Source organism: Ctenocephalides felis, unplaced genomic scaffold, assembly GCF_003426905.1.
Source record: "Ctenocephalides felis isolate EL2017-DRISC unplaced genomic scaffold, ASM342690v1 CF-g0.4_SCAFFOLD_01492, whole genome shotgun sequence".
NCBI classification, from domain to species: Eukaryota; Metazoa; Arthropoda; class Insecta; order Siphonaptera; family Pulicidae; genus Ctenocephalides; species Ctenocephalides felis.
Genome location: NW_020537646.1, coordinates 19665381 through 19680782, shown reverse-complemented (window position 1 = coordinate 19680782; position 15402 = coordinate 19665381). Strand labels below are relative to the sequence as shown.

Here is a 15402-nt window from a genome sequence, read left to right as displayed (position 1 = left end):
TATATAATTCATTTAATAAATTTATTTTATTAAATGAATTGAATTTCACACTTGTTTTTTAATCCTCATATTACTACTTCCTCCATAATGATATCCTCGTAATTTTGGCGTCTTAGCTTCTAAGCTTTCCGTAACCGTAGACACCATAATTCGTCTAGTTTGATAAAATGCTTGATATGATCGTCGTCTATTTAAAATTTGTGGTTCAATTTGACGTTCTGGTAAATTATTATTATCATTCGATACGAAACAGTTAAATAATCGTCTTATACTTAGGTAATAAAAGATTTCAAATGCTGCTAGCACTGAAAATCCGGTACAGACGCCGAGAATTCCAGATACGTTTACTAGAACAAAATAATTTATTTTATCTTAATTGTGCAAAGATTTATGTTAAAAATTCAGTCCCATAAACCGTATTTTAATTTACACTTGAAATTCAATTTAATATAAATTTTATTCGCTGTACCATTAAACAAATTCTGATTGACTTATGCTTTTCGATTATGTTTGCTTAAATGCTTACATATGAACATGCATTGATTATCTATATATAAACATAATATATATATATACATATATATATAAACTTAATATTGAATAAAATTAAAATATTTATTAACTTACTTAAAATGAGCTTCCAGCTTACATATGTCTGCAGCCTATATTGTGTTCCAAGAACATCTCTATAAGCGACATGGACAACTATTTTTTTATCATCAGCATGACTTAATCTGAAATAAATTATTTTAAATTAAAAATAATGCATAAATTTCAACATAAGTACTTAAATTTATTATTGATATTATCTTTATGAAAATATAAATAAATCAAAATGAAAATGTAATTAAAATGTAAAAGGTAAATTTTACTATTTATGAAAGAATAAATCTAAGAGACTTCAGAAGAATTTTAGAATATATTTAGAATTTAAAGTTATATGCGTATCTACTATTTTTTCTAACAATAAGAATAATATATAGTCAAGCTCAAGATGAAAATAAACGTGCATTTGTGAACTAAATGCTTCAATAATTTGAATATCCGAATTATCTAAAAATTAACTAAGAGGAGAATTATGTAAAATGTATTTTATTTAAAAACTAGGTTATTATTCATATATTAAAAATCATTATTATACAGTTTACATGAGAAATCAATTAGGAATACAAAATTTCAAAGGTGTTTTATAATAAATTATATATTCATTATATCAACCATATATAACGCTTTTAACGATAAAATATCAGTTAATTCTAATTCTAATAATAAAATATTTTTCTACTGCCCACTCTAGGAAATGTGGTGAGAGGGGTCCATATTAATCACGTTAGGTTTATAGGGGAAGAGAAGGATTAACAAAAAAATTTCGAAATATCACGTGGAGGAGGGAGGGGTATAGTAAGATATCACGTGTATTTATTTCTTAACTGATTTTTTTTTAAATCAAACATTTAAAAAAATTAAAAATTTTAGTTTTTTCACGTAACTAAAAATACTCGTGATGTTTGATGGGGGTGGGGGGTAATTTTGAATATCACCATGCGTCACCAAAGGGGAGGATCAAAAAATCCTTGAAAACTCGCTCACGTGCTTAATGGACGCCCCCTGATGGTTATCATTTCATATGATGTCATCAGAAAAATATATGAAAACCAATTTATTATTAAAATCGTAATTAAAATTGTAATGAAAATTTGTGTTAGAATGCAGATAATTATTTGGAGTCGTCACTAAAACAGCAAACAAAATATAAATGCACTGTTCAAGAATCATTTAATTAAAAAGCATTGAATTTCTAATTTGCAGATCCTCCTTGCTTTTTATCTATACACTTTAATGAAAATTGAAATGAAAATATAGTAAATTATTATTTACATGAAATCTGCTTGATTTGCACTATGATTCCCTCTCAATGTACTTGATGCTGTCTCTATTGGATAATCCACATATTCACAATCTGGTCTGCAACCACATGTAGGTTTGTCACCAAATCTTTTTGACTTCTTGGCTCTCACAATCTTACCTGTATATAATAATGACAAAGAATTAGTATCGTATTAAATGCAAAAAAATATTTTTTCTGTAGATACCTTTATGTTTTATAATACATGGCACATCAGTTAAATTACAAAATCTTGGCCCCGCTGAAATGATAAATAAATAATAAATAGTCTAATTAGTTCCAATATAAAAGTAAAAAGTTCCTTATTTCACTTATAATTTATTTTTATTCGAATAATATTTATTGACTATTTGTATAATAATTACTTTAATGCTTTAAAAGAATGATTACTAGAACCTTAGACTTATGGTATACGTTTTAAGAATGCCTATCTAAAAATAATTATAAAACTTTGTATATGTAATTTTATCACTAGAACCGATTCATAAAATTTGTGTATATAAAACTAAATACAGATACAAAAAAGTGTATTTATAAAAACATACATTCGAATAACCGCGAATATTTGTATAGAAAATAAATTCTATCTGCGATAAATGGTTATTGGAAAAAAGCTATTTAAAATAGAATCTAACTGTGTGCAAGATATTTACGCATAAAAACTGATTGATATTTTTATTTCTTGTGTATGTATATATATATATATATAGTATATTAGGGTGGTCCTTAATATGGACATTTTCGAATTTCCTTGCTCCCAAGAGCTCAAGTGGTTCCAAATTGATAAAAAACAATCCTCTAAAAGTTTTAGCTCTTAATATTTACTTTTGGATAGTGCGCAATTCAAACAAACTTCGTATGGAAATAGCATTAAAAAATTTTGAAAATTAAAAAAAAATTTTTGAGGTATAACTTAGCGACAAATGAATTAAAAGTGAAAATTTGTGTCATTTTTTATTGAAAATTCGACGCTCTGCAAAATTTTTGAAAACTTTTTCATGCTATTTCCATACAAATCTTTGATTGAATTGCGCTCTATCTAAAAGGCAATATTAAGAGCTAAAACTTTTAGAGAATTGTTTTTTATAAATTTGGAACCATTTGAGCCCTTGGGAGCAAGGAAATTCATAAATGTCTATATTAAGGACCACCCTAATATATATACATATATATTAAATTATTTTATTTGTTTTATTGATTATACTACTATTTTCACCTGAACCTATATATGGATAAGGTAGGCAATCGCAAAGTTCATAAGCTAGGTGCAAACGACAGGCGGCTGCACAAGTTTCATAACTATACATAAAAAAATTAAATATGGATCCATTAGTGTAACCTAAAAATATGCACAAATTTTATTAAAATTAATATATATCATAATCCAATTATTAATTACTTTCGCTAGGTAAAAGACAATTGCGTTTCATTATTGGCGCGTTAAGGATTTCTTGTGTACAATAATACATTTCTGGCAGCAAATTAAGGCTGACATGCTTTCCAGCAGCTATCATCCTGGTAGCTACATTGTCACCAGGTACTGATAGTGATTCATGTATTTTTACCTAAAACATAATACACATTTATACAGATAAGTAGTTCTTAAAAAATATTACATATGAGATTAATATATTATTTTTAAGATCAATTTTAAATTTCTGTTTTTGAGGTAAAACTTCTTCAGACAGATATTACAGTTGTTCAAGGAATGAGATTATATCGCCAGCGAAAAAGTAGAAAAAATGAAAGCAGTCAATGAATAAATGTTAATTTCAATTACATGAAGTTCTTCAAATACAATTATTACATGATGAGTGAAGTTGCAAAAACAATATTTGTTTAGGCGTTGTTTAACATAATCCACTGTGTGAACGAATATTATAGAATTTATTAATCAGCAATTACTTCATTTCTCTAATGAAGGTTCATTTCTAATAATTACAATGACAAACCGATCATGTCATACTTGAAGTATAAAGTCATACTTATACACATTATATAAATTTGTATAATGGTTGACACTAATAAATGTGGGCCTCACGAGTGTTACTATATTACTAAGAAACTTTATTCAAAATTGTTACATGATGTATTTATCTTTACTTAAATTCCATCTTGTACAGTAGCAAAAAAGTTTTACTTCGCGTATGAATCTTACGCGCACTCTTTTCTTATATAAAAGTACCCAAGATCTATTACAATACGTTAAAGGACTTAAATTTAATTATTACCTATCTAATTATATAGTTATATGATAATCGTTAGCAGAATTTTGATACGGGTACTGTATAAAATGAATCTTTATCCTTATAACAGATAAAAGAAATACGTGACATACCTCAACATTTCTTTTTTGCAGCAATTACTTCATTTCTCTAACGAAGGTTTATTTCTAAATGTTAATTACAATGACAAACCGATCATGTCATATTTGAAGTATGACTTTGATTACATTAATGTTTTTAAATATTATATATATTTTTAATGCTATTATAAATATATAATTTATAATTTATCATTATGTAAATGTGTATAATGGTTGACACTAATAAATGTGTGCATCCCGAGTGTTACCATATTACTAACATTATTCAAAATTGTTATATGATGTATTTATTTTTACTTAAATGTCATCTTGTACAGTAGCAAATAAGTTTTACTTCAATCGCGTGTGAACCTTATGCGTAATTTTTTTTTTATTTTTATTGTTAACTTTGATACATAAACTATTGGTTCAAATCATTATACGTACATGGGCACCAATTAATGGCCATCTAGTAACCAAATAATCTTCTGGATGCGGATCAATATGGACACTTAAAGCTGTAAGAACTCCACAACCAGAAACCTTTAATCGTTTAGCAGGAATCTTGAGAAGTGAATCACTGATTATTGGGATAGATATTTGTATATTTAAATAAAGGACACTAATAATTCATATATAGAAATTATACCTTTCAATAGTTTTTCCATAATAATTAAAAGTAAAACAAACACCTTCAGAAGTCCACGCCCGTTTAAAAACATCACTGCATCTTACACCTTCACCTTTCCAATTACAATATTTCAAAAAATCATCTATATCAGGATGAAGCTGTTGATAATACTAATTATTAATATTGATAAATATATTTTGATAAAAAAAAGTTGTTGCAAACCTGTTCTAAAAGTTCGTGTCCCGTTATATTATTCATATCTAATATATTTTGAAGTTCTATGTCCTCCTCTGAGAATTCTTTATATGATATTAAATTTACAAGTCGTCTAAATTTAATTAGAAGTTCTTCTGTAGTTACATTTTCTGGCAAAGTCCTTCAAAATTATGTTGGAAGAAAATCAGATATTAAATTTGAATAGAAAGCTATAGTCAAAACATATAGAATACTGAGAAAAATTGACTATTATCCCAAACAATAAAAAATCAACAAATTTCAAAAGTAAAGTTTGAGATTCTTTAAAACTAATTTGGAAGAAAATCATTTTTGCTTAGTGTAATGTATTTAAAAATATTTTTTCTATTTGATACTACTAATAAATTTAAACAGAAATAATAACCATAATGTATTCTTCAAAGTAATCGCTGCCATACGACACAAAAATAAATTTAATTTTTTTTACATAGTCAAATCCAAGCAATATTAATTCACGATGTAACACAATTACCTACATTTGTAGGTGTTTAATCATTAACAATAAATATATATTTTACATACATATTATTTGCCATATTTATAGCTTTTTTCTTCGATATTATGTTCACATTGCAAATTGTCACTGCAGGATAAGGCACATTCGATATAGGATAATGCACGTTTTCTAAAACCTTAAAATAATTTTTGTTAATAAATTGCACAGGCAATTTTTTCATAAAATTATAAATATTAATGATATTTACCGTGGATGTAAAAAAATGTGTATTTTCAAACAAAGACATCTGAATCATCATCACTGCGAGAGATATTGATGATGATATTATTGTGATCCATAAAATTCTGCAAAAAAAAAATTACTAGTTTTAAGTAAAACATAAGCAGAATCTTTCATATAACAAAATCGATCGGAAATTAAAAACAAAATAGAAAATTATCTACTGGCAAGCTTTTTTTTGTCAATTGGGAAGAATATTCATAAAATTAAATGACGTTACAGAAACATAATTGATAAATAAATCATTATATGATCAGACTAAGTAAATAAAATATTAACCCACAACTTCTGAGATCAAAGCACTACTTAGTGCAACATTTAACTTAGCTTTCAGTATTTTAATTAAATGATTTAATCTAACCATTTCTACTAATAACTTATACAAATTGACTACTCATTGTTAGAGGCAGAACAAAAATTTTAAATTTAAAAATTTTTGAGGGTTTACATTTATTTCTTTTAAAAAATTCCATTCAGCAGTTCTATCTGGTGCGAACTTATTAAATTGTGAATGAAGCATCATTATTTTATTATGTATGGATTTTATATTTTTTATAGCTTTTGTTATGTTTTGGTATTTTAATTTTCATCAAAATTTCATATTTAGTGTTTTAAGAATTTTTTTGTGCTTACTGGCTTGAACTGCTAAATAACACGTATAAAGAGTCGACATGTACAAATATAAGATTGTTAATTCATTTTTTGACAAGTTATATATATATATATATATATATATATATATATATTACTAATGTAATTACGTACCTCTCAATCAAGTGTGCATTTTCACGTCCAATATGCTTAAAACAATGAAGTCCTGTCCTCTGAGTAAATTCCAAAATCTCGTTTAGCACATTTTTAAAAAACTTCTTCGTCATTTTTTTTAATACCACATATATTAATTGCACGTAAGCAATTACACAATATTTGTATTAAATGCATATTTTAAAACTTTTATTATACTTTTGCTAAAGAACATTTGGCATAAATTTTTACGCTAAAAATAGAGTTTCACTGCTGAATTTTGTTCTGTAGGAGTAAATAATAAAAGTTATTTCGTTATACTAAAGGTAAACGTACGAGTAACACTATTAGCCCGAAATTTCTAGTTATTTATACATAAGAATTGATTCTATATAGAAGGCGGTATGATAAATTGCAACAGAATCATTTATGACGTGTTTGTGTGAATTTGTATATATATATATATATATATATATATATATATATATGTATATAATAATATATACATCTATATATACACTTTTATATAATTACCCAACCTTCAAGTTGATAAGTAGGCTAACTACAAATTAAACTAAGTTTAAAAATCATACAAATATATTCATACTTAGATATATTAAAAAATTAATTAACATATAAAATTTAATATCAAATTTAATAAGTCGTATATATATATATATATATATATATATATATATATATATATATATCTACGTCAATAATTGAAATCATTATATATGGTTTTCAAAGGTTTCCTTTTCTTCATTTCTGTGATGTATTTGGAAACATCATCCTTAGTAATGGCTTGTTTTACTTGAGTCTTTTTAATTTTATATTCATTATGTTCATAATCTTTTGAGTATTTATCAAAAAGTAATCTTATTGTGAAAAAATATACAAATTCAAATCCTCCAACAAAACTGAATCCTACAAATAATCCCAGTAGACCTCCGCATGTTGCTAAAAATTATAATAGTATGAAAAAATTTGTTACTAAAATTAAACATAAATTTATGTAAATACATAACATATTTACCTAAAAATTTGAAAAAAATACAAAAAACTCAAATTTTTAATATAAAATCATACCAATTTTAGGAAAATTTTCAGAGAAATCTGACTTTTAAATATGTAACAGAAAATTCGTATTGATGAATTATGAGCAGTTAGTTCTAAAAATCAATATAAACTATGCAAATTAGTTTTAAATTCACACAGCAAACTATTATATTTTTTACATTATTATAAAATGCAATTAAAACGATGATAGAATGTTAATTATAATTTCCCATACAATTATTTTCAAGACCTAAAATCAGAATATATCATGTATCTATTAAAACGCAAACGGGGTCATAATTATAATTAATGATTGAATTATCAGAAAATATCAATCAATAAAAATAGCGTGACAAATTTTCCTCTTTCGTAACATTTGACAGACATAATTATTTTAATTGTTTCGAATTGAATAATTCAATATTCATTTATAATCTTACCCATCAAACTATGCCAATTCATTACTACGTCTCGTCGAAAATGCGTGCATTTTAAATCACTAAAAAACACGTGTACTATACTGTAGTCTTTGAATGTAGTTTTCTTGCTAAAAAATAATTTATTAATATTATTATCATTTGGTAAATTTATTTTATGAATAATGATGTAATACTTACAATAATCCTAGAACATTTGATTCCTTGCCTTTAGATATTTCACCAGATGTTCCTTCAGCAGGATATTCTAAAAGTTCACAATCTGGTAAACAACCACATGGGCTATATGTCATATTTGGAAGAATAGTATCTATTAACATTCCAGGAACTGATCCAAAAATTGATTCTAAAAAATAATTAATTTTGAAAAAACAGTTCTTCATTTTATATGAGTTTTAAACGAATATACTTGGCCATATGTTATTTATTATTTTCATTAAAATATTAAGTTTTATTTAAATAAAATTTATTTGTCTAGATTATACCAAAATAAAAATATTTTTTGGCATTGGCTTAATTACATAATTTTTTTATAATAGGACCAGTTATAATCACTTCCAATTAATTAAAAAATATTCGAAATAACGAAATTCTGATATATAGTGAAATATAATTGGAAGAGCAATGAATAAAAGTCAATATTAAAATCATTGTTTGGTTTTGTGTGCGAAGACTACTGGGTTAATAGCCTAAAAAATTGATTTTATAAATTAATTGATGACATTTAATTTTGAAAACGGTATAATTTATTTTTCACACGTCTATATCTTTCTAAATATTTGATAATTAATAATAAATCTAATTAATTTTTATTACTTACGATTATGCATACGCAAACAAGCCCAATCTGGTACATCACAAATGTGCGAAATATCTGAAAACCACAAAATAATATTAAATATCATTTATTTATGTTAAAAATAGCTTTAGTAAAGTAATTACTATTGTGTGGAAAATTGTAGGGTATACAACCACATTTTTCCAATGCCATTTGTGCTCGGCATTCACTCAAGCAATTCAGATAAGAATATTTTTCCATCACTCTGAATTCAGCTGTAATGGGAAAAATAGAAATAAGTAACTACAAATAAATGAAGAAAATTATAGAATTTAAATTTCTTAAATCATATTACAGTAGACATAATCTGTATATAGATTTATACTTGAATATATGTAGCTATTGATGTTCCTAATTTTGCCCGTATGGACTGAATAAAATAATTTTACTGATATGAGTTATATTAGAGTTAGTTATGGCAAAAACCTCATTCTGTATAGTACTTGAGTAATAATTATTTAAGTGAACATCTTTTGCATCAAATTATTTTAAAAGTCTAACTAAATATTACACAGGACCACAAAATATTTAAAAACAATGTAACTAAAGTCATACAAATATGACATGATCGGTTTGTAATTGCATTAGCATTCAGAAATAAACCTTTCATTAGAGAAATGAATTATTATTAGAGTTAGTTATGGCAAAAACCTCATTCTGTATAGTACTTGAGTAATAATTATTTAAGTGAACATCTTTTGCATAGACACAATTACATTCAATTGTTTTAATCAAATTATCTTTAAAAGTCTAACTAAATAATTACACAGGACCACAAAATATTTAAAAACAATGTAACTAAAGTCATACAAATATGACATGATCGGTTTGTAATTGCAATTAGCATTCAGAAATAAACCTTCATTAGAGAAATGAATTATTAGTTGCTGATTAATAAATTCTATAGTATTCGTTCACACAGTGGATTATGAACGCCTAAACAAATATTGTTTTCGTAACTTCACTCATCATGTAATTGTGTTTGATGAACTTCATGTAATTAAAATTAACATACATTCATCGACCGCTTGTATTTTTTTACTTTTTTTGCGATAAAATCTCATTCTTTGAACAGCTACAATATCTATCTTGCCGAAAAAATATTTTCCATTTGAATAACTTCAAAGCTTTATAGAAACTACGAACAATATAGAAATAATTTCTAATCAATAAACTTAGGTTTAGTACACGGCTCAAATATTTAACTCAACAAGAAACAGGGTAAAATATTCTTTTGTTTCAGGCATTTTTTATCAAAACAAGATTTGTGCTACGATGTTACTTTAAAATGTTTATTTATCTATGCCGATTTCCTTATTGATATCAGTACGCATACAACGTTGATGTCGGCACGCATACATCGCCAGATCTCTATTCACATACACGACGACTAATCACAATCGACCCGTATAGAAATGATCTCATCGAGAGCCAATGACAAACAGTTCGGGCGTAACAAACTACCGTTGCATTTGTACGGATTTACACCCTAGTCGCGCCTAAAGAAGTTTTACTTCAAAAAGTTGTCTGTATTGGGTGTGCGGTATACTCGTATGTTTCCCAATGTAGTTTTTACCGCTGAGCACGAATCTAAAGACAAAATTGAGGGTAAAATTTCAATAAATAGTAGAAAAAGCCAGGAAACGACAAAAATTATAAGATTTTAGGTATCAAACAGAAGAATTACTAAATGGAAGATTTTGTTGTTTTTTTACTCAATGGAGACAACTTTTTTTATTTTGTGTACCTGCGTGTTACTACATCTTATCCAACCGAAAAGCAAACTGCCAGTGTTCCGTGAAAATAACCATTAGATCTAATATATTTTAGGTAAACCAATTTAGTATATTATTTTCTAATTTCTTATGATATTTACGTTTTTGTTCCGGCAATACTTCGTCTCCAAAAAGGCATAATCTCTTCCTAATGCTCAGGGCGCGCACGTTTTTTGTGGCATACGTCGCTTCCGGGGTGACACTTAAGTATACTTCCGCATCGGATGACACCAATTTTGTTTCGGCATTGTCGTCCGGAAAATCGTACGGATCATGGATGCTAACCTTCCAAAAATAAAATAATAAATATTATGATGTGAAATCTTTGTGAATCATCACATAAGTGTTAAAGATATTTATAGAATATTTTATTCAGATTTAGAAATAGTATTTTGAATTTGCACTATTTTTTAAATCTGATACGAAAGCTCTTTTAACTATGCAACATAAGCAAATATAATGTATTCCCTAGTAAAGAGCATATTTAAAAATTGAATTAAGGTTTTATATTTCGGCATTGTCGTCCGGAAATCGTACGGATCATGGATGCTAACCTTCCAAAAATAAAATAATAAATATTATGATGTGAAATCTTTGTGAATCATCACATAAGTGTTAAAGATATTTATAGAATATTTTATTCAGATTTAGAAATAGTATTTTGAATTTGCACTATTTTTTAAATCTGATACGAAAGCTCTTTTAACTATGCAACATAAGCAAATATAATGTATTCCCTAGTAAAGAGCATATTTAAAAATTGAATTAAGGTTTTATATAAGATAGAGAAAAGGACCTGGTGAAAATTAAAAAAAATGAAAAATTATTTTTAATCAAATTTTCAAAAAAAAAAAAATTAATGATACATTTTTTCAAATGCAGTCAATTGTTCTCATAATTAATTTTGAGAACAGAAAGAGCACTCTGTTAATACTATTAGTGACGACTACTTTTGTCAATATTATTGGCAAAGGTTTCAATTTTAATCTATTTTATAATAATTTGTTTTTAAAATGACCGAAAACTATTACAAAAGATCTGGGTTTTCATGAGTTTAAATTCGATGATATCATAATTACACAATAAAAATCCACGCAATCAGAGAAACAAAAATAATTACTACACGTGAATTGCAAGGTTTTTAACATCATGGAACATTACTATTAAGTAAATGTGATATTTTTTGCTATATCTATTTCATATTGCGTATGAAACTATGACGTAAAATCACTCATGACGAAATTAAACAAAAACAAAAATTTGTAAGAAAATTATTGCAGTTTATTATACAATCACAGACTATCTTATTTTATCTTGTTATCCATTTAATTTTTGATAATGATTTCAAACCTTGATCTATTGTTATATATTTTATTAAGTGAACGCGTCAATATTAAATGCTGTTATATATAAAATTAAATCATATTGAATAAATTTATTCTTCAATTAATTAGATTACTAAAACAAAATATTAAAATTGCTCTTACATATTAAATTTGACCTTACATCAAAAATTATGGCTAAATATAATAAATTATTTTTAAAATATATTTTTAAAAGGAACAAACCTGTTAGTACTACTAATGTTAAATTAATATATCTCATGATATTATTGTACCAATATTTTTCTACCGTCAAGTTAATATTGTAATTAATTTTTTTATGAAACATTATCGTTATACTTTTAGACAAATATTACGTTATACTATAATATTAATATTGCATTTAAATCATATGGATTATGATACTGAAGTTCATTTTCCTAATTGGCGAGTTGAAAACTGCAAACTTATTAGCACCGTATGGTTTCGCATGGCTTTAATTAAACTTAATAAATTAGTATCACCGCAGGTTTATCAAGTTCGTTAATTTTAAAAAGAAAGAAATATAAGAAAAGTTTATAAAGATAAAATTAAAGTAATTACCCATACTCCAAAACTTGAAATTAACGTAGTATGATAATCTGGAACATTTGGCTGAAGCAAGACAGACAACGCAGTTTGATAGCCACTTGCTGATACTCGACGTGGTTGTTTGGGAAAAGTGTAGGCGTATTTCCTAAATGAAAAAAAAAATAAAATTATTAAAATGGCATAGAATCTATGTAATAAATTGATATATAATTCCACCAGATAAAAAATTATAATATATTTTACTTACGGTGCAAAATTGTGTGTGCGTCCATAATAGTTGAAGGAACAACATAATCCTTGGCTGGACATAACTCTTTGGAAAATTGATTCGCAATTTACTTCACTAGATTTCCACATACATCGTTTTATCATATCATTACATTGAGGTGCTAACTAAAAATAATTTCAAATATTTTAAAATACCCTAAATATAAAAGAAAATTATTCTAATATTCTTAAAATGCTAGAATGTATTTATATTAGAATGTTAACACTTCAATTTATTTTTACAATTATATATTATATGACTAAATATCAATATCACAAACTCTAAATTTCTATATTATAATATTATTAAAAAACATATATAACTAAAAAAACAAATTAGAGTTCTGAAGAATATTGGTTACAAAAATTCTCTATAATATTGAAAAATAAACATTGCTGAAATTAAAGTTAAATAAATTTAGAATGTATTTAAAACTAAATTTGCAATAAAGTCTTAAAAATTATAAATTATAGATCATATAATATTTATTATATGAGCTATATAATTAACTAATATTTCTGTATATCATTTCATAACAGTTTTATTAAAGAAATTGTAAAAATATATAAAAATGAAAATATATCTTTTTTATATTAAAATTATTGTTTAGATTATTAGAATTAAATAAACAACATTCTTTATCTATTACAACTTTGAATTTCAAAATTTGTTGCAATACTAAAACATTGCAAATAGCTATTAACTTAGATTTTATTTTGTTGTGATAAAATTCTGAAAACAGTATAGGAATTATTATCTGAAATACATTAATTATATGGCCAAGAATAATTGAGAAATCTATAGAGCTTAAGAATAATTAAAATTTCTCTTAATACTTATTCAGAAACAAATCTGTATTACCCATACATAAGGTAAAAATTCGAAAACTTTTAGATAGTAAATCATAAAATTTTTTTTTATATAATTGCATGATTGCATTAATTTTTCTTGGAAATGTTCTCGGAATGGTTTTTTGGAAAAAACAAAACTGTAACTAAGAAATTGATGCATACTAGAATTATTATTGATGTGTTGAATTTTGGTTTTTGATTAAACCAGCCTAATTATCGAAACTAAATTAAAGTAAAAATATTAATGAAAGCATATAAAGAATTATTGTGAAATTAATAATAATAAATATTTATGAGAAAAGTTTTCCAATATTAAAATTAATTCAAAGATTTTTAATTATGGTCACATGGTCAAGAATAATTAGATTTTATACTTATAGTTTTATATAAAAAAAATCATTAGAATTTCACTAACGAATGCATAACAAATTACTCAGAAAAAAGTGTGCACGAAGATGTTATTAGTGAAAGAATTCCAACGACTCTTGATACTAAATTATTTAATTTAATCAATCTACTCACATTATCCATAGCATATTCCACAGTGATATTATTAATGGCAAATAATTCCTCTAAATCATTTGTTGCCTGTGTGGTGTTGGCGCCGAAAGAATGATATGCTGTCACCAAAGTCCGTAACATTCTTATTGCATCTTCAATTGAGACGTCCTTGGGTCTTTTTACATAAAATTAAAAATTAACAATTTGATAAATAAATTGCTAATACTTGCATTCTTTCAAGATTCTTTAAATATTACAATTTTCTGGCCATTCTAACCGCCGCTGATCTGGAAATTCTATTAATATTGCAAATTGTTACTGCAGGGAAGGGTATGTTCCAAATGCCATGGTGGGTGCTCTCTATAACCTAGAAAATAAAAAATAAAAATTATCGTTCAGAACCTTAAATATTTTCCTTTAAAATATAATACGACTACTTACCATTAAAGTTTCTGAGGTGCTACTATGTAAAGAAAAATACAAAAATGTTATTGCAGTGGACCATGCAGCTAGAGTCATCACAGCCCAAATTATTCTATAAGAAGAAAATTAATACAAATTTCAATTTGTTTACAATATCACAATTATTAACATTTACAGAAATATTATTAAAAATCGTTTGGAGAAACCATTATAAATGAGTTAGCAAAAAATGTACATAATAATCACTAATGCATAAATATGCAATATTCATTATAAATAAAATAAACTAGTTGGTATTGGTATTTTCCCTTGAGGCAAGTTACATGAGCTTCCCGATATGTGTAAATAATCAATTTAATCAATAAAAAATAAATTAATTTATGAGTGATTAAAAGTATTCCGAGTGGATTTATTACGAACAATTTAAAACAAACGACACGTTAACTCGGAGTATTTTCTAAAAGCAAATTTTTACAAATCAATAATTTTTATAATTGAACCAGTTTCCGTAGAACTTTAATGGTCTAGTATGTTCATTAAGACCAAGTACTCTATCGTTATACTAAGTAAATCGTTTAATTTTAATTTTAATTTTAACAAACGTCAAAAAAACTACTCAAACTTTGATGAATGTTTAAGATTTAACTACTTGTCGTAAAGCCGTAATATTTCAGTAAGTTCTATAAGACCATGATATATATCGCAAAAAAAAATTCCATAAAAATCGGCTTATTTTTTTCAACAGTTAATTACAAGAAAA

The 15402-nt window shown here is 25.6% G+C and overlaps 2 protein-coding genes across 2 annotated transcripts in view; both read right to left on the bottom strand.

Moving 5' to 3' along the window:
• Window positions 1–45: 45 nt before the first annotated feature.
• Window positions 46–6711, bottom strand: LOC113370983 (sodium channel protein Nach-like). Its single transcript, XM_026611644.1, has 9 exons — window positions 6599–6711; window positions 5065–5218; window positions 4902–5000; window positions 4659–4775; window positions 3306–3471; window positions 3123–3245; window positions 1879–2026; window positions 628–734; window positions 46–347 (listed from the first exon to the last, which is right to left on the bottom strand). Exons 1-9 carry the CDS (start codon window positions 6709–6711, stop codon window positions 46–48), a joined length of 1329 nt encoding a protein of 442 aa, XP_026467429.1.
• A 581-nt stretch (window positions 6712–7292) lies between these two features.
• Window positions 7293–15402, bottom strand: part of LOC113370982 (sodium channel protein Nach-like) — a 35957-nt gene continuing 27847 nt past the window's right edge. The window contains exons 3-13 of the mRNA XM_026611643.1: window positions 14661–14754; window positions 14477–14586; window positions 14241–14394; window positions 12847–12992; window positions 12612–12744; window positions 10788–10971; window positions 9016–9126; window positions 8894–8947; window positions 8254–8419; window positions 8077–8183; window positions 7293–7537 (exon numbers count right to left, since the gene is read on the bottom strand). Of these exons, the coding sequence (XP_026467428.1) occupies window positions 7293–7537; window positions 8077–8183; window positions 8254–8419; window positions 8894–8947; window positions 9016–9126; window positions 10788–10971; window positions 12612–12744; window positions 12847–12992; window positions 14241–14394; window positions 14477–14586; window positions 14661–14738 (1488 nt within the window). The 5' untranslated portion in view covers window positions 14739–14754. The remainder of the gene's footprint in view (window positions 7538–8076; window positions 8184–8253; window positions 8420–8893; window positions 8948–9015; window positions 9127–10787; window positions 10972–12611; window positions 12745–12846; window positions 12993–14240; window positions 14395–14476; window positions 14587–14660; window positions 14755–15402) is intronic.